We start from the raw sequence: 27,936 nt of genomic DNA, 5'->3' as shown, positions 1-27,936 counted from the left end.
CAGTTAGTAAGGATTTTGGACTAAAGATGAATATGGCTAAAACAAAAGTAATGATGAAAAAGTATGCCACAGAAAGGGAAATAATGATTGAAGGAGCAGTAATTGAAAAGGGTGGAGTCATATACTTATCTGGGACAAGTTATTAGCTGTAATAATGATAAATGGCTAGAAGTCAAGAGAAGAATAAATTTTGGATGGATAACATTCAGGAAATATAGTCACATACTGAAGAGCAATATCCCAGTTTGTCTGATACATAAAATAATGAACCAATGTATACTCCCCACCATGACTTATGGAAGTAAAACTTGGGCACTCACCAAAAGAATGGAAGAGAAGCTGAGAACTACACAGCAAAGAATGGAACGAATTATATTTGGAATCAGACTGTTAGATAAGAAGAGAAACACATGGATTAGGCAGCAAACTCAAGTAAAGGACATTCTTATCAAAACTAAAGAACGAAAATGGTCTTGGGCAGGACACATAGCTCGAAGACATGATGACAGATGGACTAAGAAAATAACAGAATGGTATCCAAAAGGAGGCTAGAAGAAAACCTGGAAGACAAAGGTGGAGATGGATAGATGAAATTCATGAGTTTGTGGGTAGTAAATGGATGGCCAGTGCTCAAAACGGAAGGAACTGGAAAGTTACTGGAGAGGCCTTCATCCTGCAGTGAATTGAAAATGGCTGATGATGATGATGAAGCTACGGTATTTATCTCTCACGGCCAACACGCTTACAAACACTGCAGTTGGCTGAGGAAGGACGATGTGGTCCGGTCGGAGACGATCATAATCCAATCACATCGTAAAGTGAAATAAGTAGGTGCCAATTAATATGATCATTCCATAGTGGAATCAGCTGCTTTAATTTCAAAAAACCAATTCTAATCATTAAAATGCACAGCACTTTCATTGTTATCATATGTTTATTTATAAGAATCAGTTTTGAATGCCTTTGTGATATTTTTTTAAAGCACATTTCTGGAGGTCAAATTGGTATTGGTGGATATAATCAATATTCATAATTGAAATAATCAGTTATATGAAAATTAGGTTATGATTAGGTTGATTATATTATTGTAATAATGTAATCAGAGAGAGAATGTGTCGGTGTGTGTGTGTGCATTTGTAGAATTAATCTCTGAGTGGGTACAGAACTTTATCATTAGTTTTAATGACATTGGATTGAATCCTTGTTTCTTTGTTTTTCTTTTCATCTATGTCTGTTTTGTAATAAAATAATTTGCACATAATCTATTATTTTGTTTATTATACATTTCATAATTGACTAATTTGCATATTTATCAATGATTTGATTACGCCTGTCACTAGAAACTGGGTGTACAATATGACCTGATTGAACATGTTAACGTGAATGTTAACCTTTAATTTGTTGTGCCATTGGTTTTTAAGATCACATGTGCACTTGGAAAAAGTTACCAGATTTGTAACTTTAAAAATTGGCAAGGAATAATTCAAAATTGTTTATTTTTTGATTCCACTTTTAGCATTAGTATTAGCATTAGTAGAGGCATATGATGCAAAAAAGCAAGCTTATACAGGGTGTTTCAAAAGTGATGGTCAATAATTTAAAGGTGAACTGTACAGACTACAATATGCAAAAAAAAAAAGCCTAGTAAACAAAGGTCCTTAAGTGAATCGTTTTTGAGATATTGCACATTTCTAGTTGGGATCCACCACTGACAAGGTGAACTGTACAGAGTTGGGACCCACCACTGACTTGTTTGTTTAAGTTAGGTTATGCTCATTCTCTCCCTTTCCCCTCTCTCAATGCTCTAAGACGTAGCAGGCATACTAGTATTTGTCAAGGGATAGTCAAAATTGAAAGAAGTTACAGCAACAAAGTGCATATGCACAAAGTTACAGCAACAAAGTGAATATGCACTTCATGTATGGTAAAGCCAGCGGGAGTGCACTCGAGGCTGCATGTTTGTATCAAGAAGCATTTCCTGCCAAAGGCAGCCCAACAGGTTCACGTTCATCAGGGTACATCAATGCCTCAGGAACATGGGTGCTTCACACATAGAGTACGAGTAAGTAGGCCCAGCAGCATAACACCTGATGTTGAGGAAAGGGTGTTAGAAAGAATAGAACAAAATTCAGGAATTTCGACAAGGAGCGTTGCTCTGCAAGAGTGTGTACTGAGTCATAGCAGTGTTTGGTGAATTTTACATCACCAATCACTGTACTCCTATAATATCCAGCGTGTACAAGGTCTCAGCAATACAGATTGCCCTCCCAGAGTGAACTTCTGCCAGTGGATGCAACAACAGTGTGTCCCGAACCCCCAATTTTTAAACAACATTTTGTTCACTGATGAAGCTGGGTTTATTCGTGATGGTATTTTTAATTTTCATAACTGTCACGTTTGGTCCAACAAAAATCCTAATGCAATTCACGAGTCACGACATCTGCAATGTTTCTCATTGATGGTTTGGGCAGAACTACTAGGAGACCGTCTAATTGGACCACACTTTCTACCAAACAGGCTAACAGGAGAGCTGTACCTTCAGTTCCTCAGGCGCCTCTGTAGCCAGGTGGGCTACAAAGGCGCAGTGCGTAGCACATGCTTCTTGATTAGACTGGGGTTCGAGCCCATGACCACTAAATACGGAGGATGCGGAAAGGTCAGAGAATGACCACTGCATATCCCCGGAGCAATATGGCCTTAGTTACTAATTCTTCTAAAAACCAAATAACAAACAACAAACAAACAAACCTTCAGTTCCTGCAGAATGTTCTTCCAGACCTTTTTGATGAAGATAATGTTCCCCATAAGCAACTCCAGAACACGTGGTTTATGCATGATGGTGCACCAGCACATTTTGGGTTGGGACTCTGTATCTAACTAGAAGGTATGGTCAATGCTGGATAGGGAGATACGGGCCTGTAATGTGGCCTCCCAGATCACCAGACTTTAATGATATGGAGTCATGTAAAGAGCTTGGTGTACACTTCTGATATTAACACAGTTGAGAAATTGCAGTGTCGGGTTGAAGGAGCCTTTCAGCAAATCAGAAATGACTCAGGAATGCCTGAGAGGATTTGCAACTCAATGCAGAGAAGACTACAAAGCAGTGTACAGATGCAAGGACTGCATTTTGAACACCTTTTGTAACATCCTGTAACATGTAACATCTGTAAAATCCTGTGGTGTTTGAACCAAAAATTTAAAATATATTATCTTATGTTTAATAAAACCACCCTTAGCAAAGGATTCACAGCTTTTCACTAAACTAGTGCTCCTATAGTCAGTGGTGGATCTTAACAAAAAATGTGCATTATCTCAAAAATGGTTCATTTGCGGCTCAATGTTCACTGGGACTTTTTTGCTTATTTTAGTTTGTACTTTTCACTTTTAAATTATTGACCATCATTTTTGAAACACCCTGTATAGCATCAGCCAAATAAAAAAAAAATAAAAAAACTTCCCATTTCACTCATCAGTTAACTGCAAATGTTTGTCTTGTTCTTCTGCCTTGAATTTATTTAAGTTGGCAACTTCTACAATGACAGATGGAAGTTTGTTCCAGGAATCAACCACCCACTGGCTAAAGGAAATTTCCACACATCTATTTCTACACCTGTCTTACCCCAGGTTTTTTTTTTTGATTTTGATTTGGTAGTTGTTGGCGCATCGGCTTCTGTGGCCATATTGCACCTCTCAGGGTTTTTGCAGTACTTTGATCCAAGCCGGAGGCGGGAATCGAACCCGCGAACTTTGGATTGCCGGGCAGGTACTTTACCCACTCGGCTAGCCCGGTCGGCGTCTTACCCCAGGGGGCTCACATCTGCTGAGTATGGGCTTGGCACACCCAGGATCCTGAGCTGGTTATCATCATTTTCTTCTCTTTCTTGGTGATTCCCTTCAACTTTTCTCTCTCTCTCTCTCTCTCTCTCTCTCTGGGTAATTCAGAAATTTTTTTTTTTTTTTTTTGTCTGATGCAGCATAAGCCTCAGGCTTCCTTGCATCATATGGCTAATAATAATAGATGCCACAATTATGGAGCAAGCCATCAAGAAGCACCGCAACCTATACACGGCCTACATCAATTACCGCAATACCTTCGACTCCGTACCTCATAACTGGCTAATATAGATCCTGAAGATCTACAAGGTCAATCCGATAGTGACAAACTTCCTAGGAGCAACAATGGCGAAATGGAGACAACCAGACCAATTCCCATTAGAAGAGGAATCTTTCAGGGAGATGCTCTGAGCCTACTATGGTTCTGTCTAGCACTCAACCCACTATTCACCATGCTCAATGGCAGCAAGTGTGGATATAACCTCAAAGAAGGAAGAAAGAACCTGTACACTCTCACCCACCTGATGTACATGGATGACATCAAGCTCTACGCGGCAACCGAGAAGCAACTCCAGCAACATCAGCATGTTCGGAAGGCAACTAGAGGGAGTAATACTCTTGATTTGATTATCAGTAGTGATTCTTCATGCATTAAGAATCTGCAGATAGAGGAACCACTAGGTGGCAGTGATCATAGTGAGCTGAAGTGGGATTTACTCAAAGAGGTAACTACCATCAGGGGTAAAGGGAAGGGTTATTGCTTTTGTAAAGGCGACTACGATGGTCTGAGACAGTATTTAAATTCTATACAGTGGGACCAACTGATGATGTTACCAACAGCAAATTCAAAATGGGAAGCATTCAAAAAACTTATCTTGGAAGCTACTAGGCTTTATGTACCAACTAAGAAATATTGTTCAAAGTTTAGGCCTAAATGGATGTCAGAAGAACTAATGAGACATATGGCAGAGAAGAAAAATGCTTGGGATACATATAAATTAACATGTGACACAGAAGCCTATGATAGATATAAGTTTATCTGTAACCAAGTTACAAAGGAGGTTAGGCCGGCGAAGGCAGATTAAGAGAAATCTTTGGCAAGGGATGCAAAGAAAAACAGAAAAGAGTTCTTTACTTGTGTAAACTCTAGAAGGAAGGGGATGAATCAGATTGGTCCACTTGATATCGATGGTTCAACTGTTGATGATCCTGCTCAGGTAGCTAACAAACTGAATGAATATTTCGCATCGACATTCACACGTGAAGAGTTATTCAGCGAGGGGAATGCCAGAGGTGTATTCAACTCTGGCAGTAAGCTAGATAATCTTGTAATAACTGAGAGTAAAGTGGAGGAGAAATTGTTGAAGGTAAACACAAGAAAGGCACCTGGGGGGGATGGGATCTATCCAGTTATATTAAAGGAGACAGCAAGGAAGTAAGCAAACCCTTAGCCATAATTTTGAGAGCTTCCTTGGACTCAGGGGAGGTACCAATAGACTGGAGATGTGCAAATGTGACCCCAATTCACAAAGGAGGATCAAAGGGCGACATAAGTAATTATAGACCTGTGAGTTTAACTTCTGTTCAAGGAAAATTAATGGAGGCACTGGTTAAAGAAGCATTGCAGGATCATCTAGACAAGACTTCAGTTATAGCTCGGATACAGCAAGGTTTTGTTAAGGGGAAGTCTTGCCTGACCAATTTGATTGGATACTATGATGCAGTCACAAAAGAACTGGATGCAGGGAATAACTTTGATATTATATACTTGGATCTTAGAAAGATTTTTGATACTGTTGCACATGGAAGACTTCTGCACAAATTGGAGCAGTGTGGCATTGGAGGCAAATTGCTGCTATGGATAAAGGGGTGGTTGAGGGGGAGAATAGAGAGAGTGGTAATCAATGGACACTGCTCATCGTGGACTAATGTTATTAGCAGAGTCCCTCAGTGTTGGGTCCATTATTGTTTTCTGTATTTATAAATAATATTGATGATGGTATATCAAGCTTAATGTCCGTTTGCAGATGATACGAAGGTTGGCAGGGTTGTCAAGGACACTACTGACACTATGCTGCTGCAACAGGATCTGGGAAGGTTGAGCAGATGGGCTGAGAGGTGGCAAATTAAGTTTAACATTGACAAATGTAAAGTACTACATATGGGAAACAGCAACCCCAGAGCAACGTATCAACTCTGTGGTACTACACTGACAGAGGTAGAGAATGAAAAGGACCTGGGGGTAATTGTGCAGGCAGATATGAAGTTCTCTCTGAGCAGTGCAAATGGGCTGCAAGAGTAGCTCATGGTGTCTTATCAATGATATACAGGAAATTTTTCTAGCAGGGATAAGGAGGTGATTATTCCTTTGTATAAGGCAATGGTCAGGCCACACCTTGAGTACTGTATACAGGTCTGGAGGTCTCATTTCAAGAAGGATGTAGAGCTGCTGGAACGAGTACAGAGAAGAGCAACCAAGTTAGTGAATGGAACAAAGGGTTGCTCTTATGAAGAAAGGTTTAAGTTTTGCAAATTACAGTGTCTGGAGACTAGGCACCAGTGAGGTGATCTGATAGAGGTGTATAAAACCTTGAATGGTTTGAGCATGCTCAATGATGATGGGATTCTGCCTCTTGCTCAGAATAATCACCTGAGAGGGCATAAATTCAAATTGAAGAAAGACAGATGTAGGATAGAGGTGCGGAAATTTGCCTTTAGCCAATGGGTAGTTGGTTGGTGGAACAGACTTCCATCCCTTGTGGAAGTTGATAGCCTAAATAAATTTAAGGCTCAGCTGGACAGGTATTTCGAACGAACGGAGGGGTGAAGTTTTTTTTTTTTTTTTTTTTTTCTTTTCTTCTGGCTGATGCTGCATAAGCTTGCTTTCTTGCATCATATGCCTCTACTAATGCTAATGGTACTACTCCAGATAACCGAAGAATTCAGCAAAGACATGAGGATGGAATTTGGTTTAGAAAAATGCAAGACCCACACACTGCACCAGGGAACATTAGTTGGCCGAAACTAACAGCTGCTGACTGGTAAAGAGATCAAAGCTATGACAGAAGGAGAGACCTACAAATACCTAGGGATGATGCAGGCTGAGCAGTTAGAGCACAAGGAAATCAAGAAGTGCCTGACCAAAAAATATCATCAGAGACTCAGAAGCGTGCTGAAAGCAAAATTGAATGGAGGGAACACAGTTAAAGCCATAAACACCTATGCAGCTCCAGTACTAACATACACATTCAGGGTCATAGATTGGACTAACACCGAGCTAGAAGATATCATGTGAAAGCAAGGACAATGATGACCAAGAGTCGCCAACACCACCCAAAGTCAGCAGTGGAGAGAATAACAATACCTCGGAAAGAGGGAGGAAGGGGCCTGATAGACCTGATAGAACAACACAAAACACCGATAGTTAACGTGAAGGATTACTTCGAGAACAACACAGCACCACTCCACCAGGCGATAAGGAAGATAGATAAGTGGTATACTCCACTCAACCTAAGCGAGGAAACACCTCCCGCCCAGACAGTAAAAGAAACGAAGCTAGAAAGATGGGCAAAGAAGACGCTCCATGGCAGACACTACAATGACCTCCATTAAGATCACATCGACACCATTGCTTCCAATGCATGGCTCACAAGCGGGACGCTCTTCCCCAAGACTGAAGGATTCATGCTGGCCATCCAAGACCAGGTAGTCAACATCAGAAACTATAGAAAATATATTGCAAAGCAGCTCGGAATGTCAGATGACACATATCGACGATGCCACCTGGCCTCAGAAACGATCCAACACATTACTGTGGGGAGCAAGGTGATCACCCAGACTGAGTACACTCATAGACACGACCAGGTAGCCAGGATAATACATCAGAAGCTAGCGAGGAAATTCCAGTTGACCAAAGAAAGTGTACCATACTACAAGTACGAACGCCAGGCAGTACTAGAGACCCAAACCCACAAGCTGTACTGGGATTGCGCCATAATAACGGATAAGACCATCCCACACAACAGACTGGACATAACCCTTGTGGACAAGATGGAAAAGGCTACCTACCTGATTGACATAGCGGTGCCGAACACTAGCAATGTCCAGAAAACCCATGAGGAAAAAATTAGGAAGTACACGAACCTGAGACAAGAGATCAAGGGATGTGGCATATGCAAGAAGTATCAACCATCCCAATCATCGTGTCAACCACCGGTATGGTACCAAAGACTCTGCGTAGCAGCCTAGCAGCAATAGGTCTCCCAGAGAGAGAGACCTATAAGGTCTCTCTCTGGAACTCCAGGAACTACCTACAAGGAATTCCAGAAAGTCGCAATCCTTTCTAGGATAGTCAGAGATTTCCTCGTCTGGCAGTAACATCAGACATTACAACCACCCTGTGTACTTGGGGGTTCCACTCCGTGTTCCTGTCACGGAGTGGAACCCCCAATCAGGGAGAAATAATATTAGAGCAACAACAATAATAATTTGAATTTATGTCCCCTCATGTGACCAATCTGAGCAAGAGGAAGAATCCCATTAGTATTGGCCTTCTCAATCCATTCAAAGCCTTATACACCTCAATCAGATCACCTCACAGGTGTCTAGTCTCCAGATGCTGCAATTTGCAGAACTTAAGCATTTCTTCGTAAGAGCACTCCTTTGTTCCCCTCACCAGTCTTGTTACCCTTCTCTGTACTCGTTCTAGCCACTCTACATTCTTCCTAAAATGAGGCTTCCAGACCTGTACTCAGTACTCAAGGTGTGGCCTGACCTGAGGTGATTATCCCCTTATACAAGGGGATAATCACCTCCTTATCCCTGCTCGTAAAATTGCTGTATATCATTGACAAGACCCCCATGACCTACTCTGGCAGCCTGTACGCACTGCTCACAAAGTTTCATATCTGACTGCACAATTACCCATGGAATTTTTCATTCTCCACTACCCTGAGTACTCTGGGGTTACTGTTACCCATATGCAGTACATTACATTTGTCAATATTAAACTTAAGTTGCTACCTCTCAGCCCATCTGCTCAACTTTTCTAGATCCTGTTGCAGTAGCATACTGTCATTAACAACCCTACCACCCTTTGTATTGTCTACAAACTTTGACATTAAGTCTGATATGAAATTTTCATTGATAAATACTGAAAACATCACTAGGGCCAACACGAACCCCTTGATGATATCACTAATAACATTACTCCATGAAGAGCAGTGTCCATTGATTACCACCCTGTCTTTTTCTACTCAACTATCTCTTTTCCCATAGCAGCAACTTCCTTTAATGTCATACTGCTCCAACTTCTATAATTTAATCAGTTATTTTTAATCAATTAGAACACAGCTGTAACAAATGAATTTTTACATATAAAAACTTATTAATATTTTTAAAAATAAAACTTGCTCTGTAGTACTTCAGATATGTGCTTTGATTTTTTTTTATAATTCCCTTATTTGTTACTTATTTTTACTCTAGGAAAGTGATATGTAAATTGAAAACACTCTTGCTTCAGCAATTGGACCCCAGTCAGATTCTTCAATAAAATGAAGCCAGAGAGTATAAACAGTTGGATGTGCTTGCTGTTAAAACAGAGATCACGTGTTTCAATAATTGGATGTTGATAATTTTAACTTGTAACTGGGTGCATCAGTGATTTTATTTTCCTCATGCCTTTGCTTAATAAGGTAAAACATTATCCCATGTATAATCTTAAAAAGTCATCAAGAAATAATTCACTTTTTGATGTCACTTTTGTTATCAGGCTTTTCTGGACATAGCTGTGAAAATTTCATTTGTTTATTTAAATAAAATATTTTTAATTATTCTTTTTTTAAAAACACCTTTGCTGCACTTTGCTTTTTCATATGTGCTTTACGTGTGTTTTTTTTATCGCTGTTATTTGAATATTGTATCTATTATTTTTGATTGACAACAAGTGAATCAATAAAAAAAAATTTGCATGCTTTAACAACTGGACATGAGCCAGATTCTTATAATTATTGATACTAGACTTAACTTGATTGTGCAGTATTAATTTTTGCACAATGACCAATGAAGATTTCTGGTATATTCAATGGCAAAATCAAAGAAAACAGTTTTTGTTGATAGATAATGGGAGTTTCAACTGTGTGTGTGTGTGTGTGTGTGTGTGCGTGTGTGTGTGTGTGTGTGTGTGTGTGTGTGTGTGTGTACCAAGTAGACAAAGAGCACAACATCGCTGAAATCTTGTGGGCTCTTGAAGACCCTGTGCAGCCAACTCTGCGTTAAAGTGATCGAGCAAACTAAATGCTGATGGTATCATTTCTCTTTCTTGGATGTTGCACATAAGGGGACCTAAATTTAAATTGTAAAAGGATGGGTGCAGGATAGATTATGTGAAAATTTTCTTTAAGGCAGATTGTGATTGTTGGAACATACTTCTATTTGGCATTGTGGATGTGAGTAGCTTGAATAAATATATATATTTTTTTGGTTGATGCCTTTTAGGCTTCCTTGCACAGTTTGCCACTACTAATACTATTACAGTGCAACCTTGATGATTTAATTAACATGGTGATTTCATGTGATTTAATTCCTGCATTATAAGCGAAGCACATTATAGCTGAAAAAATATTTTACTATTTTTCCATTTTTTTTTAACATAAATGCACTTTACTTAGTAAATAAATACTTTCTTTATTAATGTTTTATGAGTATATGGACTAAAAGACAAAGTATTAACAGTTATATCATTTCCTTTACATTCTACTAATACACAATGATGGTATGGACTTAAATTTTATGCATCCATTCTGAAATAGCCATGTAATTTAGTTTGATGGAACTGATGACAGTGTTTTTTCAGTACATAATTCTTATTAGTGGTCAGATGCAATAAATGAAAATGTTCACTATCACTCTGACATTATAACCATGCCATGATCTCATTAATGTAATATTCTGGTGCTCATTCCTTACACAAGTCATCCACATTATCTTCTGAGTCACTCCCTATGTCACTGGCCTTCTGTTTGTTGATTGTCTTTCTACTTTTCACAGAGGCTGAGATTCTTTGCTCAGGTAATGTGCAACTGGAGCTTCCACGTCCACCTGAATCCAAGCAACCCGGTTGTTTGCTTCAAGACTGCAACCGAGTACATTACAAGAAACCTTTTCTTCTTGTTCTGAGAATGCCGCAATTCAAGGTTATTATTAGTGATCTCGTCTTTTCTAATACATTTTTTCCAGCAGTTTTTAATTGGTGTCGAGCTTACTTTCTCTCATACTAATGCAATATTGTATGCAATGTCTTAATGTTTACAGAAATTCTAGAATTGAATTTCTGAGTTTACAACACCTGCAAGTAGTTCACCACAGTAGTAGGCCTTGTAGGCTCAAATAATGCCCAGATCCGTAGCTGAATTAGCATTAGTAGAGGCATTTGATGCAAGAAAGCAAGCTTATGCAGCATCAGCCAAAAAAAAAAAATTAAATAAATAAATAAAAAATAACCACTTCCACTTCACCCCTCTGCTCATTCGAAATACCTGTCCAGCTGAGCCTTAAACTTATTTAGGCTATCAACTTCCACGACAAGGGATGGAAGTCTGTTCCACCAACCAACCACCCGCTGGCTAAAGGCAAATTTCTGCACGTCTATCCTACATCTAGTGCAGTTTTGTTCCTTGGCAGAAACCTGACCGTGATCTGCCATCTTTCTATTTCAGAACATCAGCTGAAGGATGAGCTGGGCAGTGAGCCACTGGTGACAGACCTTTTCTTCAAGTGCTTTTGGAAAGCGTCTCATTGGTACAAACTCACTTTTAAACCATGAAGCAAAAAGTCACTTGTCAACCAAGTGTTAGAGCTACTTTTATAAATCACATGTAGAAATTTCATGTTGACATGCTTAAAACACTTGGGGACTTCGACTTTTACTAATGCACAAAGCCTTTAGCTTGTGATTTTCAGTATTATTTGTGCATAATATGTAAGAGTAATTTTCTCCTTGTTAGTTGTCATGCCAGCTTTGTTGGGTGTCTTTTAAAGATCTAGTGACTTGTTGGGGAGAAGTTTATATTATAGTACAGTGCTTTTCACTCCTTCGGAAGTTTTAAATGTGTCATGATCTCCATGAAGTAGCTTATGAAATTTAAGTGCCTGTGCTTTCAAAATTATCCCATTTATTGGTATTGCTTCACTACTTGTCTGTAGAAAACACTTGCATAAGCATTGGTCCACATCATTGTTTTCACAAAGTCTGGTTTTCTTTCTTTGGAGGCCTACTTCATCTTACTTCTACAGAGCCTTCAAATAAATGCAATTTTTTTTCATCTTTCATCCAACTGCTGATCATTTCCTCTGAAATTCCATACTTGCAAAATACACTGCATTTTGTTTTGCCACTCTTAACTCTTTTGATAATCTTTAACTTTTCTTCAGCTGTATATTTTTTTCTTTTGGTGGCCATTACTTCAATCCCATTGATTTACTATTTTGTGGTGTTTTCTGATGCCCTAAAATTTACTGTGTTTTGAGAAAACAAAATCAAAAACAAGCTGTCTGGCCTTGTGCTGAAGTGAAGTCATGTGATTTCTCCATAAATCACTTGTCAGTTCACGTATGTTTTTGTCTAGTTTTTTTTTTTTTCTGTTTATACTCCGCCACGATAACCAAGTCAGTAGAGTTTACAATAAATGGCCAATACAAATATTTATCGTATTTAGTAGTCATGGGCTTGAACCCCAGTCCACTCAAGGAACGCGTGCTATGCACTCTCGCTCCTGACCACTGGGCTACATCAGGCCTAAACAGTTTTTGCTGTCCTAAATGTTACTTCCAGTTGAAGAAAGGATGTCATGTGTTGTTGTTTACAAAAATTGACTTTGCAACTGATGTAATGCATTTGATGAATGGTAACCATATTCCCTCCAGAGGTCTGTCTTGTATTGCATCTAGCAGAGGGGAGAAACTTGGTGTTTACAGTAGTCTCTGATGAGTACTGTTGTTATAAAAATTACTCTACAGCGAATAATACAGCCAATTTTTAGCTAATTTTCCCTCTTGGAAATACTGTAGTAGGATGTACAGTGTATATGAGTATATACAGTATTCACTTTTTACAGTTTCCATTATGAAATTGCTAGTTCTTTGAACACACTACTTTTTTTCATAATTTGCTCTGGAGGACATGTTTGGATATAGCCATGGTATGTCCGAAACCGTCATATGAAGTGGCATGTTCTGTCAAGATTGTATCGTACTAATACTGCCGTCATTGCTCGATAAAATTTCATTGGAAGGATGTGCAGGGGCATTGATAATATGGATGTTTTAATGTTTTTTTTTTTTTTTTTTTTTCATTTAATTTTGTTTTTAAATTATTTTATTTCCCTTAACCTGGCAGTGGTAGCGCAAATCTTATTACACAAAACGGTGAGGCACCTGATTAATAATAGGTGCCAATCTTTTTTTTTTAATTTCTAGAAAAAATTTTTGGTGTTTTTGAATGGATTATGGATTATACTGTATTTTCAGGTTTTCTTAAAAGATTGCAATACTTATTGTACAAACCTTTTTAAAAACATTAATTATTTTGAAAATTAAAAAAAAATTATCAGTCAAAAAATATAATCTAATTTTTGTTAAAAGACCATTAAGTACACAAAATTTTAAATCTATGCTTCTGTGAATGCTTATTATATGAACAGATACTCTAAACAAATTTAAAAATATATGTACATATTAGTTACAATTCGACACTGTAGTTTCATATTTAAAAAAAAAATTATTTCAAATTTGGTGCACTTCACGTGTGACATGTGATACTACTCATCTTGCATCCCATAGAATAGCCAATTTTTGAATGAATATTGTGTTATGTTTCTGCAGCTTCTACATGAAAACAATAAGAAAATCTTTCAAAAACAACTCCTGTGTGACCATAGATGTGTACTTAACTTGTGGGAGTGGACAGGCTATTAATCTTAAACGTTAAACAAACAGACTTTGAAACTCTGTGGCAAAGTCAGTTCCCACAGTACATTTCAAGGAAATGGAAAAAGTGTTACACAGATGTTGCAGCACCTGACAGGGTCTTCTCATTTAATTGCTTCAGCAAAACCATAACAAAAAATTTCAGGAATGTGCGAGGGCTATTTTTGAAAGGTACCGTATTTCCCCATGTATAAGATGCACCTTTTTTCTAAAAATTTGGGGTATAAAAACTGGGTGCGTCTTATACAGTGGTTGTAGATTTTTTTTACTTGCATTTCCCGCTTTTTTGCGCTTGTTGTCTTTGCACTCATTGTTTCGCACTTGTTACCAGTATATTAGGTTACGTTTTGCCACGTTCTGCCCAGAAATGGCTCAGAAAAGATTTTTGTACAGTGCTGAATTCAAGTTAAAAGTGATCCAGTTTGCAAAAGTGAATGGAAATTGTGCTGCTGAACTTAAGTTTGGTCCTCCTCCAACTGAGAAAACAATCTGAGACTGGCTACGGGTAGAAGAAACCCTACTGAAAACACCACGGCAGAAGAAGGCCATTAGAGGCAAGTCAGCAAAATGGCCTGATTTAGAGAGGGAATTGAAGATATGGATTGAGGAGCAAAGGGCAATTGGAATTCCTGTGTCCACAAAGATGGTTCAGCATGAGGCAAGAAGAATTGCTGATGAAAAAGAAGTTACTGATTTCAAAGGAGGACACAATTGGTGCTTCAGATTCATGAAATGGAATGGACTAAGCATGCGTACATGCACCAGACTTGCCCAAAAGATGCCTGAAAGCTATGAGCAGAAGGTCCTTGAATTTCATCATTTTGTCATTCAATGTCGGAAGACACATCAGTTTGAGTTGGGACAGATTGCAAATATGGACGAAGTCCCCCTTCAATTTGATGTCCCAAGTAACAGAACTATTGATAAGAAGGGGGTGAAAACTGTAACTGTGAAGACAAGTGGACATGAAAAGAGCCATTATACAGTTGTTCTAGCTTGTGCTGACGGAACCAAGCTGCCTCCTATGCTGATTTTCAAACGCAAAACAATGGCAAAAGAAGACATTCCTTGAGGAGTGATTGTCCACGTTCGTGACAAGGGTTTTGGATGGATCAGGATGGGATGAAGATCTGGTTTGAGAACGTTTGGAGCAGGAGACCAGGTGGGCTCTTATGCAAATCTGCCCTATTGGTGCTTGATCAGTTCAGGGCACACATAACAAAAAATACAAAGAAGATTGCTGCAGAGAAAAAAATAAAACTTGCCGTCATACCTGGAAGCTTGACATCCCAGCTCCAACCACTTGATGTCAGCATTAACAAACCCTTCAAAGCTGCCATGAGAGACGAATGGAACCAATGGATGAAGTCTTCTGGGGACAATTTTACACCAGCAGGAAGAGTGAAGAAACTAACTATAGGAGAAGTTTGTACCTGGGCGAAAAGATCCTGGGATAATATCAAGATCGAGATCATTGTCAAGTCATTTAAGAAGTGTGGCATTTCAAATGCCATAGATGGAACTGAGGACGAGGCAATATATGAAGACAGTGATTCGTCATCAGACACAGATGAGGATGAGCTAATGGATGGGAGTTTTGACAGTGATGAGGAGTTGTATGAATTTTATGATGAATAAAACTTGAGTTCAATAACTTTATGTAATACATTTTCTTTCAAATTTCGGGCCCCAAAATTAAGGTGCATTTTATGCACGGGGAAATACAGTACCTGGCATGTGTTACATCACTGCTGCCGTGTTAAGGTGATTATGAAGTCATTCTGAATAAGTTAAGAATTGTATCATTAAATCCTTGTTTAGAAACAATGTCTGTTTTGTATAAATACATATTTGAAAAAGAAGATGGTTAGCATTAGTGAGGTTTCATTGTACAGAAAAATTTGAAGTATCAAAAGCCTTTCTAAGATCAAAGTATATAATATCAAAGTTATTCCCTGCATCCAGTTCTTTTGTGACTGCATTATAGTATCCAATCAAATTGGTCAGGCAAGACTTCCCCTTAACAAAACCATGCTGTGTCTGAGCTATAACTGAAATTGATAAACTTGGAATTCATATTTTCTTTCAGTCTGTTTGCTAGGTTTCAAAGTGAAAGGATATTTCTCTAATTTTTTTTCTGTCCCTGTAGGTATGATTTATGTACATAGATAGATGGGTTTTCGAATGCAGTTGCATAGAATTAACTGTTAGAAAATGCATCTAACTTGAAATTGATGATTTTAGGCAATTTTATGGGCTATCTGTGTGGATGTTCCCTTTAATACCAGCGCAGGTAGCTGAGGTAGACATATGGTTGCATCATACTCTGAGCTGAGTATAATATTTAAAATATTTTTCTGGAAATGACTGTTGTAAGTCTGGATTGTCATAAATTGTATACATTGTATGTCAAGGAGAGGCTGTAATCTAAAAAAATGTGTTGGCTCTTTTCTCTTATAGATTAGTGTGTTAGATTAAAATTTAAGAAATGCTAACCCAGAAATTTGTATCTTGTATATATTAAATACAAATTTCAGATTAATTTCAAAAATATGGTGTTATTATTTTTCTTGAGTTGCACATATACAGTATGAATTTTTGCCTTTTTAACATTAGATGCCTACTCATTTTTAATTTTAAATAAGATAATTATATAGTATGTGTATTTGTTTTATTATTGTAGGAACTTTTACAAGTTTATTATGGAAGACATTAGGAATGCTTTTATTTATCAGTGCAAAGAACGACATATTGATGTACAGGAAGAAATTTTGTCTGCCTTGTCCAGGTAACTTCAATTTTTATGATTTTTACAGTGTTAGTAAATGATGAATTATGCTTTTGCTCCATGTTTTAGTGAATTTGTAAATTTGATACTTTTTTTTTTTTTAAATGCCTGTTCAGCTCCTGCTGCTGATGTCTGAATCTTATTAGGACCTTTTCAGATGGAATTAAGTTAGTCTTTTAGGTGAGGATGCAGTGTCCCCCTTCCAAGATTTTTTTAATATTATTATTATTCTTATTTAAAACAGATAAACTAATCCATCAAAACTTGCAGATTAGACATAGTACAGTGATACTGTTTTCCTAATTCAGAATGACTTAATCATTTACTAATTTATAAATAAACTGTTAAACAATATGTAGTATAATTTTAGTAATTTGTCAGTGTAATTTGTTAATTCATCACAACTGTATGCCTCACAGGTATGATGAATTAACTGATGTGGCAAATTAAAGGAAGTACAGTGGGTACAGGACTTAAAAATAATAATGGAAGAGTGGTTAGGACTTGAAAAAAAAACTATGAAATAAACAGTGCAATGAATTGAGCAGGTGATGAATTATTGAGATTATACTGTATTTTTTTTCTCATAATCAGTCTCCACCAGTCTAGCCTTTTTTGTGTGATAAGTTGATCTGTAACAGTACCACAAAGGAAAAGACTAGGCTGAGATGGTGAAAGCTGATTATGAAAAGCCAGGCTAAGAAAATAAGAAACAGTTAACAAGGATTTTTTCAAGTATGAGAAAAATCAGATACTCCCTTATGTAATGCATATGGGGAAAGTCTTATATAATCCAACTGATGATGCTGATGAATTGAACAGGTACTTTGTGCAATTATCTTTACTAGTTAAACTGAATGGTTTAAAATTAGCAATATTGAAAATACAGAAGATTATTTATTAGAAAATTTAAAGCCTGAAAAGAATTAAGGTACCCGGAGTTGTGGCATGTAACGAGTAATTCTGTGGGAAGTGGCAAGAGAGTACTTTGGCTAAGATTAAGCATTAGAATTAATTATGAGGGCATCATTGGAGAATTGCCAATGTATTGCCAATCCATAAAGGTGATTCTAAGAGCAGTAACTACAGACTAGTCAGTCTGACTTCAGCAGTAGGGAGAACCGTGGAAGCAATAATTAAAAATGCAATACAGGGGCATCTATATGAAATGGATATTCTGAAGGAAACATGGTATGGTTTTGTAATGGGAGAAATTTGTTTGACTAACCTGATAAATTACTGACTGTGTGCACTCTTAAGTTGGATGTAGGAAGTAATTTGGACTTTAGCAGAGTGTTTGCCTCTATTTTACACAAGAATTTACTGTATAATATAGGAATGTGTAAGGAATGGTTAGATTTTTAGCTGGATCATGGGATAGCTGCATGACAGGGGACAGAGGGCATTGTGAATGACTGCTGTTCAGAATAATCATTAATGATTTTTTGTTTATTGGCTACTCATGGATTAATGACTGGCTGGCATTAGAAGATGGGTTGGTGCTGTGGCTACTGCATTTCTGATTTTTTTAAATGATACTGAGAATACAGAGTGATGTCTACCTTAGACATATATGGTTCAGCCTAATTTGCTAATATGTTTTTAAATTGCATTGCACCACCAAAATGGTAAATCTGCTATGCATTTAAAAATCAGAGGCCTGGACAGATGTTTCGAGGCTTATTGGCTTCTCATTAGCCTGTAGACACCTTTTGTTGGCAAACTTGTGCTGAACGTAGGTTCTCCATATGTTTTCCAGTAGAGGTGTGAAATTTACCTGGACTTGACTTCTTTGTATTGACATATGAACAAATTAAATGTTATTTCATATTAAGCTATTTCTTTTATGTAATTCTGTAGGATTATAATTAATACAAGAAGTATTTTTTTAAGTGTGTGAACCATAAATTTATTACCATACCACTGTGATTTTATACTGTCATTGTACATGAAGAGCACAATATAATTCTGTATGTAGCATTGAGCAAATTAAGTTTGTTACTTATCATATCAATCTTGTATTGTGAACGCACTGCTGAAAGTTGCCTTGGTATTTAACTACTCCAAATAAAATGTACTGGTCCAGCAGAGAAAGTAGATTTTTGTTTTATTTAAAGTATGCCACTACCCAGGCCCAGGTTTTAATTGATGGATTTAAAAAAAAAAAAAACTCCAAATCTTTAAAAAGGCCCTTGATGGATAGTAGACTAAGGCAAATAGTTGGTAGAAAGGAAAGAGACAGACATGAGGCATGTGACACGAATGAAATAGAAGAGGCTACACAACACTCATGCCCCCGCCATTAGTAAGCATTCCCTTCACACACAATGGATTTTAATAAGCCCAATCTCACATGCTTGCCACTCCATTGAAAGCTCTTCTTGAGAAGACTGCTCAGAAGCAGCCACATAGAAGTAGGCCTGCCTTCCTAGTTTACTAGTCCTACAGCTCGTTTACTCTTTAGGCCACACATGGAGTGAGCCATCCACCCAACTAGATCAGCGATCACCCTGTGGCTCATTCCCTCTTACTACAGTGATATTTCGTTGAGGAACACTGACAAGTGCACAGTGAAGTTTGAAATATAACAAATCCTAATTTGTCATGCTTGGTATTTTAACAATTCTTCATAGCAATGCCGAGTGTGAGAGAACATTTAACCAGGTGAAGAAAAAGAAACTGAGTTCAGATCTCTTTCTGACAAAGCTTTGGAATTGCTCTTGAGAGCCAAACAGAAAAAAAAAAAACTATTCCTGTTTTTTTGTTTAAAAAAAAAAAAAAAAAAAAATGGAACAGTAGTATTTTGTTCCTGTTTTTCATTTGTTGGCCAAAAAAGTCTGCTTTCCTCTTGCTTATATTTACCTGATCCCCAGTTTTTTGAAAGTCAAGAGTTGGCAGCTATTAATTTATTTTTAAGTAATTTGTATTGAGTTATTGTTATTCACACAGGATAAATGACCCCGATTTAACTCAAACACTATAGCTCTAAACCTTTTAGAACATTAAATCCCCTTCCCCTCACAATAGTCGAAAGTAATCTAAACTACTACAAACTAATATTTAAAATCTAATTAATAATTTCTGGAACCTCAGAATAGCAGTTCTTTCTCTTTCCATCCATAAAAGATACTGGATTGAAGATAGTGCAGACCTCACTATGCACCCATAAGCTTCCTGAACTGATTCATTCCTGGGATACCCTTCCAGATGTGATATTTGAATTCCCCTATTAAATATAATAATTTGCCCTTCTGCTGAACATTTTAGGAGCATTTCTCCAGCAACATTTTCTGAGAACAGACATTGCTGTAGAATTGCTCTAGATTAGCACTCATAAACCCTTAGTAATAGGACAATAATAAAATAATAATAAAAATACAGGTAGTAATGACAATTATAAAATACAGATAGTTCCTGACTTTACAAGTTCATTTGTTCTTAGTGTGTGCTTGTAAAGCAGGAATTTATTTTTCATAGACGTAATGTTAAAAACATGTTACATTCTCAACATTGAAATTTTACCATAGTAATGTTAAATAAAGATCATCAAAACAATGGTTTATGCTTAAAAAATGATTTATTTATCCAAAGAAATGAAAACATAGCCTTTAAAATCAAGCAAATTATAATAATAATGAAATTATTTATGTCATACAAATGTTAAAGAATGTTTATTCGTCATCATCATCGACTGGACACTCATTGATGGTTCGTCACTTGTTGATGTCACTCATTGTTGGCTCGTTTGTTCCCAAGACAGTTTTCTCTTTTCTTTATAAATTTCACAATAGCATCATTTCACACAAAGACCTTTAACTGTCATTCTGGCTGCATGTTTGCTTATGATCTCATATTTTGTTTCCATTGTTATTCCTCTTTGCTGTTTCCTTTTATTAACATCACTCCCCTTAGTATTACTTTGTTTTGGCATACTGTACAGTATTAATAAGGTGGATAAATTTTAATTAAGACAAGACAGCAAAAATGAAGAACCACACAAAACTACTCTTTGTATCATTATGAAACCGGAAGCAAAAGGCCTTTTCTTAAGTGACCTATGTAAACGCAGGTAAATAATTACATAGTGATATTTATTTGACCTTGAGAATGCCACACACTACAAATGCACAGGTAAATAATTACATAGGTAATTTCCTGATTAGATATCGACCATAGTGATATAGTATTTTTTGTCTATCGACACCAGGGGTCTCCCCCAAATCTGCATTTTTACTCTGTGTAGAATACATAAGGCCAGGGTGTGTTTTGTGAAGTATTAGTGTGGGTTGTGTTGTTCCTCTAGCCACTTAGCCCTGGGAGTCTATGGAGAGCCACTAACACCCCCAGTTTCTATCACTGCCCCCGGGAGGCAGTCCAGGACACATTAGGACAGAAGAAAGCTCTGGCGGGGCAAACCCTGGGGTAGCCCAGGCATCTAAGGAGTGCCGAAAAAAAAAAAAAAAATTGGAAAGGAGATAATGGGGAGATAGACAGAGGGTGGGTTAAAAGGGTAGGAAACAGAGGGGGCTGTAGTTGAGGCACTCACCTGATTTGAAAGAGGAGACAGTAAGGGGACCCCTGGTACAGGACACCCATCCTGGTTCAGAGGGTGTGAGTTGAAAGTGGATGGTGGGGTGAACCACCAGGCAAAAGGGGGTAGGGGTGCCATCCAAGGTGGGAGGAAGGGGATTGATTACTCAACCACTCCTGGCAGTAGGAATAAAAGAACATAGGGAAAGAGATCCCTTTGATGGAGTGTGTTTTTTGCAGTTCTGTCCCACACTGGCCTTGGGATTACCCTAATGGCCAGTGTCAGCATCCCACACCATGCCAGCTAAGAAAAACTACAGCATAGTGTCAGCTTGGATGGCCTGCATAGCCATCAGTCTGTCCAGTGTAGAGCTAAGATAGAACATGCAATTAATAATAACTTTCATTCACTCAGCATTCACAAAATTTTACTTTTTATAGTTTTTCTTACATTTTCTATTTTCTTTTGTATATTAGATTAGATATCGAACAGAGTGTTTCGACAGGTGTGTCTTTTACGCAGAAAAGATTTGACTTACTCCGTTATACCTCTACATATTATGTAGTAAAGCATGCGTGGGGGTTGGTGAGCAAAGCGAGCAGGGGGCGGAGCTCCCTAGTATACCATTAAAAAAATACTCCACAAGGAGGATTCTAAATTGGATGAATAATGAAGTTGCCAGATTACTTGAGCAGAAAAAGGACGGCATGGAAAAGTTACAGAGCAATAAAAAGTACTGAAGTCTATAACAGCTACAGATTGATCTAAATAGTGCCACAAAAAAGGTTAGGCTGGCAAGGAGAGGAAAGAGTGAGAGAAGGAATTCTTCACATATATAAATGCAGAGAAGAGGAGGACAAATCAGATTGGACACTTATGTAATGGACTTAGGAAAGGTGGGATAGTATTATATACCCCAGCTGATGTTGTAGATGAACTCACCAGTTACTTTGCATCGATATTTACAGAAGAAAAATCCTTTATGTCAATGAGAAATTATGGGAGTGAAGTTGAAAAATATGTAATTAATAATATTGAAATTTCACATGATTATTTAATGCAAAAACTTTGGAGCCTAAAGGCGAGTAAGGCGCCTAGTGTTGATAGCATATACCCTTTAATTTTAAGGGAGGCTGCAAGTGACTGCACTCTTAGAACCCCCCCTTATGTACTGGAGATACATAAGGGGGGATTCTAAGAGTTTAGTGGGAAATTACCGACCAGTCAGTCTAACTTCAGTAGTAGGGAAAACCATGGAGGCAATGATCAAGGTGGAATTCAGGATCATTTGGATAGAAATGGAATTCTGAAGGATATGCAGCATGGTTTTCTAAAGGGAAAATCATGTTTAACAAATCTGGTTAGCTATTTATGAGCTAGATTTAGAAAATAATTTTGACATTGTTTATTTGGATTTCACCAAAACATTTGACTCAGTCCCACATGAGCAGTTACTTTATAAGCTGGAACAAGTTGGAATCACAGGGAAAATCCTTAGATGGATAGTAGGATTGCTTCAGGGCAGGAGGCAAAGAGTTTTGATAAATGGTTATTCCTCAGCTTAGGTTGATGTAAGAAGTGGGGTTCCTCAAGGATCAGTATTTAGACCACTGTTGTTTTTGATTTTCTTAAATGACATCGATGAAGGGATAGAAGGGATGAAGGGATAACTGATGTCTAAATTTGCAGATGATGTAAAGATTGGTAGCACAGTTAATGATCACCGACCTAGATAGACTTTAGGGAATTGGTAGCGTAGTTAATGAACACCGACCTAGATAGACTTCAGAGTGACCTAGATAGACTTCAGGGATGGTCAGAAAAGTAGTAGCTATGCTTTAATCCAGCAAAGTGCAAGGTATGACACCTGGGGAACAGTAACCCCAAAATAACTTATACACTTGGTGGAGTTGAACTAAAGTCATTAGTGAAAGAAAGGGACTTGGGAGTTACAATACAGTCAGACATGAAGTTCTCTGAGCATTGTAGACAGGTTGCAAGGAAAGCCTATGGTGTCCTATCAATAATTTATCAAACATTTGCTAGTAGTGATAAGGACATCATAATCCCATTATATAAGGCTATTGTTAGATCACACTTGGATACTGTATTCAAGTATGGAGACTGCACCTAAAAAATGACAATGAGCTTCTTGAAAGGATTCCAGAGATGGGTAACTCGCCTGATGAGATCGGCAAAAGGACGTCCTTATGAGGAAAGACTTCGAATATGTGGGTTGCACAGCTTGGAAACTAGGCACCTTAGGGGTGACTTGATTGAGGTGTTTCAGACTCTGAGAGGCAATAATAAAATGAATGAGGATGAAATTTTCACAATTATAAATGATTCTAGAACTAGGGGCCATAAATTCAAGTAATGAGGGAGATATTTAGACTGTATTGCAGGAAGTTTTATTTTAGCGTGCTAGCTATAAATTACTGGAATAAGTTACCTACATGGGTGGTAGAGGCAGTTTCCCCAAACTGTGAAGTTTTGGAGAAATTCAAAGGTCAGCTGGTTAGTTACCTACACGAGGAGGGAAATGCATAGGTTGTCTATTTCCTTGTCTTTTATTAATTATTAATTATTTTATTTTATTTTATTATTGTTATTATTTTTTATTTTTATTTATTATTATTATTTTTTTGCCTACTGCAGCATAAGCTTTAGGTTTCCTTGTACCATATGGCCATTACTAATACTAAACCTAGCTACCCTTTTTCTTGCCCCTGCAATGGAATGTTTATGTCATTCATTGCTCTCTTAAAGACTTTTGAGGGTAGTTCTTTCATGACCCCCTTCCTCTGAAGTATTGCTGCTCCCAGCCTCAGAAAGTTTAGTGTCCCATCTGCATACATAATCTTCTCAGTTGCCTCTTCAGGAACCCCAACCACCTGATTAGCTACTACCACCTGAAAACCTTGTAATTCCAGAAACTGCTATAACTGCTAAATCTACTACCATTTCATCATTTCTCAAATCATTTGCTACCCTCCCTATAATTACCTCAGCAAAGGGTTTCCCAGGACATTTCTGAATTGTATGACTCAAACCTTACAAAAATGTTTTAAAAGTTTATTGTATGCCTCACTAACTTACAAAAATGTTTTAAAAGTTTGGGATTTGCACAGTGCAGTGTGGCATGCAGGAAATGCCAAACATTTAAAACATTTTGCAGTCACATTGCAAACTGATATGCTCTTTTTGGTTACATCATAGGTCTCTGGTTTTATTCTCCTGTAATTCATAATTAACTATATCCTACACTACAATATTAGGTGCTGGTGTTTGTTCATTTGTATAACAACTGCTGCCTTCCCAGACCACCATAGTGTAGTCTTCCATAGCTTTCCTTTCTAATTTAATCACTCTTTCAAACTGATTTAGCCATTTCTGAATAAAATTATCAGACATCTTTAATGGATACCATTATGGTAATAAACTGTATGATTTTCCACCAGTTCTACCTTAACTATTCCCCCACTCACCCATAGGTAAACCCTTCAGACTACATCTGCTTGGGGGTGCCCCCGTAGCCAGGTGGGCAGGAGCAGCAGTGCGTAGTACATGCTTCTTGATTAGACTGGGGTTCGAGCCCATGACCACCAAATACGGAGGATGCGGAAAGGTCAGGGAATGACCATCGTATATCCCCGGAGCAATATGGCCTTAGTTGCTAATGCCCCTGAAAACCAAATAACAAACAACAACAACATCTGCTTGGGATGCTAACAAAGCTTCCTGGTTCCCTCTACCAAATGGTGTAGGTCCTTTAATATTTTTTGTAGATATCTTAGTCATCATTATCATATACAGTGTCTCAAATAGCATTCTTTGTCATGTTAACAAAATTGACAGCTCATCCTGAAAAAAAAAAAAAAAGTATTGTTTTTTTTAGATTTCACTGAATCAGTGTCAAAAAAAAAAAAAAAAAAAAAAGAAATCCACACCACTAAATAATGACATCATTTGGTTTCTTCAAATATCCCACACAGCCAATGAGTAGAGCAGAGTAACTATGTAACTACGCAAAATTATCTACAGAACAATCAACAATATCTGTAGTTCTATAGACAGTTTCTAACAGATTAACACTCATAAAATAAAAGAAGGGTCACCTTAAGTAAACAGCTGAACTAGCCAGATGGCCAGTAGAATGGCTAAAATATATCTAAATACATATATTTAAATATATTTAAATACTTCAAGTCGAACACAAGATAGAGCAAGAAGTTAAAAATAGAGTATATTACTCAAATCTCAATAACAACTTTATCACCACAATCTCAGTGTGATTAGACATCAGAACATCAAAGCTAATTAAATATAACCGTCAAATACATTATCAAAGCATATACAGCATAATTAATTAGTTTAAATATGCATATACCACATTCAAACCCTACACAAAAGGCACAAGGCTACAGTAATAATAACAGTGACATTACCAGCAGAATAAGTTACTAAACCAAAGAATGATTGACCTTAGGATTAAGCGACAGCAGGGGAACTACATCAACCTCCAATTAATACCCAGGAATTTTAAATTTAATCTTCACAGTCAACTTGTAACTCCCAGAAGTCAAAGTTCACAAATAAAAGACTCACTTATGTCTTCCAGAACGAAAGTTCATAAAAAAGCAGACATTAATGATTATACATATTTGACACTGAATCTAGTCAGGGCATAAGCTAGAGGTAACCCTCATATAACACGGTAGTTAGGTTCCTATAAAATGTCGTGTTGTGCGAAACCGTGTTATATGGGACTAAGAAAAATTCCAAAATGGGGGGTGGGGTTACATTCCAAAAGCTAACAAAAATACACTATTTCATCAAATAACACTATTTCATCATATAACAAAATCATCAAATAACAAAAATACAATATTCTAGATTTCGTGTGTCTTCTGCTCTCTTTAAAAAATCAGTAATCTGGGTTTGTTTGCTTTTGCTTGATAAATCTTTGTGAATTTCATCGTCTGGAACTATGCATTTTTGTAGCTCCATTTTGAATTTTGACCTACTTTCATTCAAGAATCTGCATTAAAAAAATAAGATTCTAATTGCTCGGCTAACTTTATGCCTTCCCCTATGCTTTTTAGTGTAAAATATGGAAGTTTAGAATTTTCATCTGTGCTATCATCCTCTGAATTGATTTGGTTTTACCTCCGATGCCATTTCCACCAAATCTGCTTTGCCAGCCTCTTTTTCTACCAGTAATTTCTTGAGCATCTTCAATAATCAAATCTTTTTATATTTTTTTAGGAGCGTAGGTGACTAAGGCCATGTTACTCTGTGTATATTGTCTATAAATTGCATGTCCTGGGGTCGATTTTCTGTTTTGCTGGACAAAAAACCTGAGTTTCCGGGAGAAAAACCACGCTACCCTCGCCTGAGACTGACTAACTCAGCCACATTGTGAAAAAGACCCATAAAAATTCCTCCCATCATCGATGGGATTCAAACTCAGGTCTTTTCCACACAGTGTGGGGTGGAGGGCGATTCTATCAACTGTGCTACCCATGAGGGCTTCAGTAGTCATATCATTAAAACCCTTCCCCTCCTACTGACGTAGCAAGTTCTACTATTGCACCAATTCCGTTTTCAGCAGGTTCGACCATATTTCCTGAATGAACTGACTCTGGCCATACATTTTTCCATACGCATTTAACGTTGACGGTTTTACTTCTTTCAGTGATAAAGCTATGGATCTGATACAGTCCACAATTGAAAAATGTTCCATGCCTCCATTACTTCAATAGATTTGGAATCAGATTTTTTTCCAAAATTCATTGTAACGATTTTCTGATATAATTAGTTTTAATGGTGGATATAATGCCTTGATCTATTGGCTGAATGAAAGAAGTTGTATTAACTTCTTTCATTCAGCCAATTCTTTCATAACTTCATTCCATTCTTTCATAACTTCAACGTTTGGATGGCTTGGCGTGCTATCCAATAGTAATAAAACTTTGAAATCTAGATTTTTCCACAAGTTCAACAAGTACAAATTCAATAGCATAGAATATAACATGGGGATTTCCCAACAAAATAAATACACGGCTTTCTGAATAATTTTTTTTTGACTAGCGAATCAACAGCAGGGATTAAAAAAAAAAGAGTGGAAATGTTTAAAATTAAATCCAGCATAATAGCAAGGTTTTCCCTGCACAAAAGCTCAGAAATACCATGTTATTCGAGGTTTACCGAAATTCTCTAATTGTGTTAGAGCAAAACCGTGTTATATAAGTACTGTGTTGTGCGACGATTGCCACAATTTATCAATCGTGTTAGAGCAAAACCGTGTTATACAGGGGTTGCCTGTACACCATATTCCTGCGGCTTCCAACAAGGTAAAAGTTCACAAGCACGAGTTTCCAAAGAAGTAAGTTAAAACCAAAATGATCAACAACAATACAATATTTACACTATAACAATTGCATCATCTCTAACAGATATGACAGAATATTTGAAATATTGCAACAATTACCAATTATACAACAGACTTTCTTGTGACTTCCAGACTAGGTGAAAGTTCATAAGCCACGCACCTGTAGCTTCCAAACAAGGTGAAAGTATTGTTGTAATAGCCACTGTTAGTATCAGTACAACAATGCTAAAACTACAGGACATTTATGGACAGTGGAATTAAAAAGTTGCACTAGCCATATCAGAATGTGAACCTTTTGCTGAATTAGACTGCCGTCAGAACCTGGACCTTAACCCTGTTGATGACCTAGGGGATGAATTAGAATGCTTATTAAGCTGAGTCAGAACAGCCTTCTTTCAGACT

The 27,936-nt window shown here is 37.4% G+C and overlaps 1 protein-coding gene across 1 annotated transcript in view; it reads left to right on the top strand.

The window, feature by feature from the left end:
• Window positions 1–9,402: 9,402 nt before the first annotated feature.
• Window positions 9,403–27,936, top strand: part of LOC150083056 (leucine-rich repeat-containing protein 45-like) — a 290,375-nt gene continuing 271,841 nt past the window's right edge. The window contains exons 1-2 of the mRNA XM_090378378.1: window positions 9,403–9,530; window positions 16,505–16,609. Of these exons, the coding sequence (XP_090234504.1) occupies window positions 16,524–16,609 (86 nt within the window). The 5' untranslated portion in view covers window positions 9,403–9,530; window positions 16,505–16,523. The remainder of the gene's footprint in view (window positions 9,531–16,504; window positions 16,610–27,936) is intronic.

Source organism: Mastigoproctus giganteus, chromosome 7, assembly GCF_048544385.1.
Source record: "Mastigoproctus giganteus isolate SK-2022 chromosome 7, ASM4854438v1, whole genome shotgun sequence".
Taxonomy (NCBI): domain Eukaryota; kingdom Metazoa; phylum Arthropoda; class Arachnida; order Uropygi; family Thelyphonidae; genus Mastigoproctus; species Mastigoproctus giganteus.
Note: the sequence above shows the minus strand (reverse complement) of the source record. Positions and strands in the feature narration are given on the sequence as shown.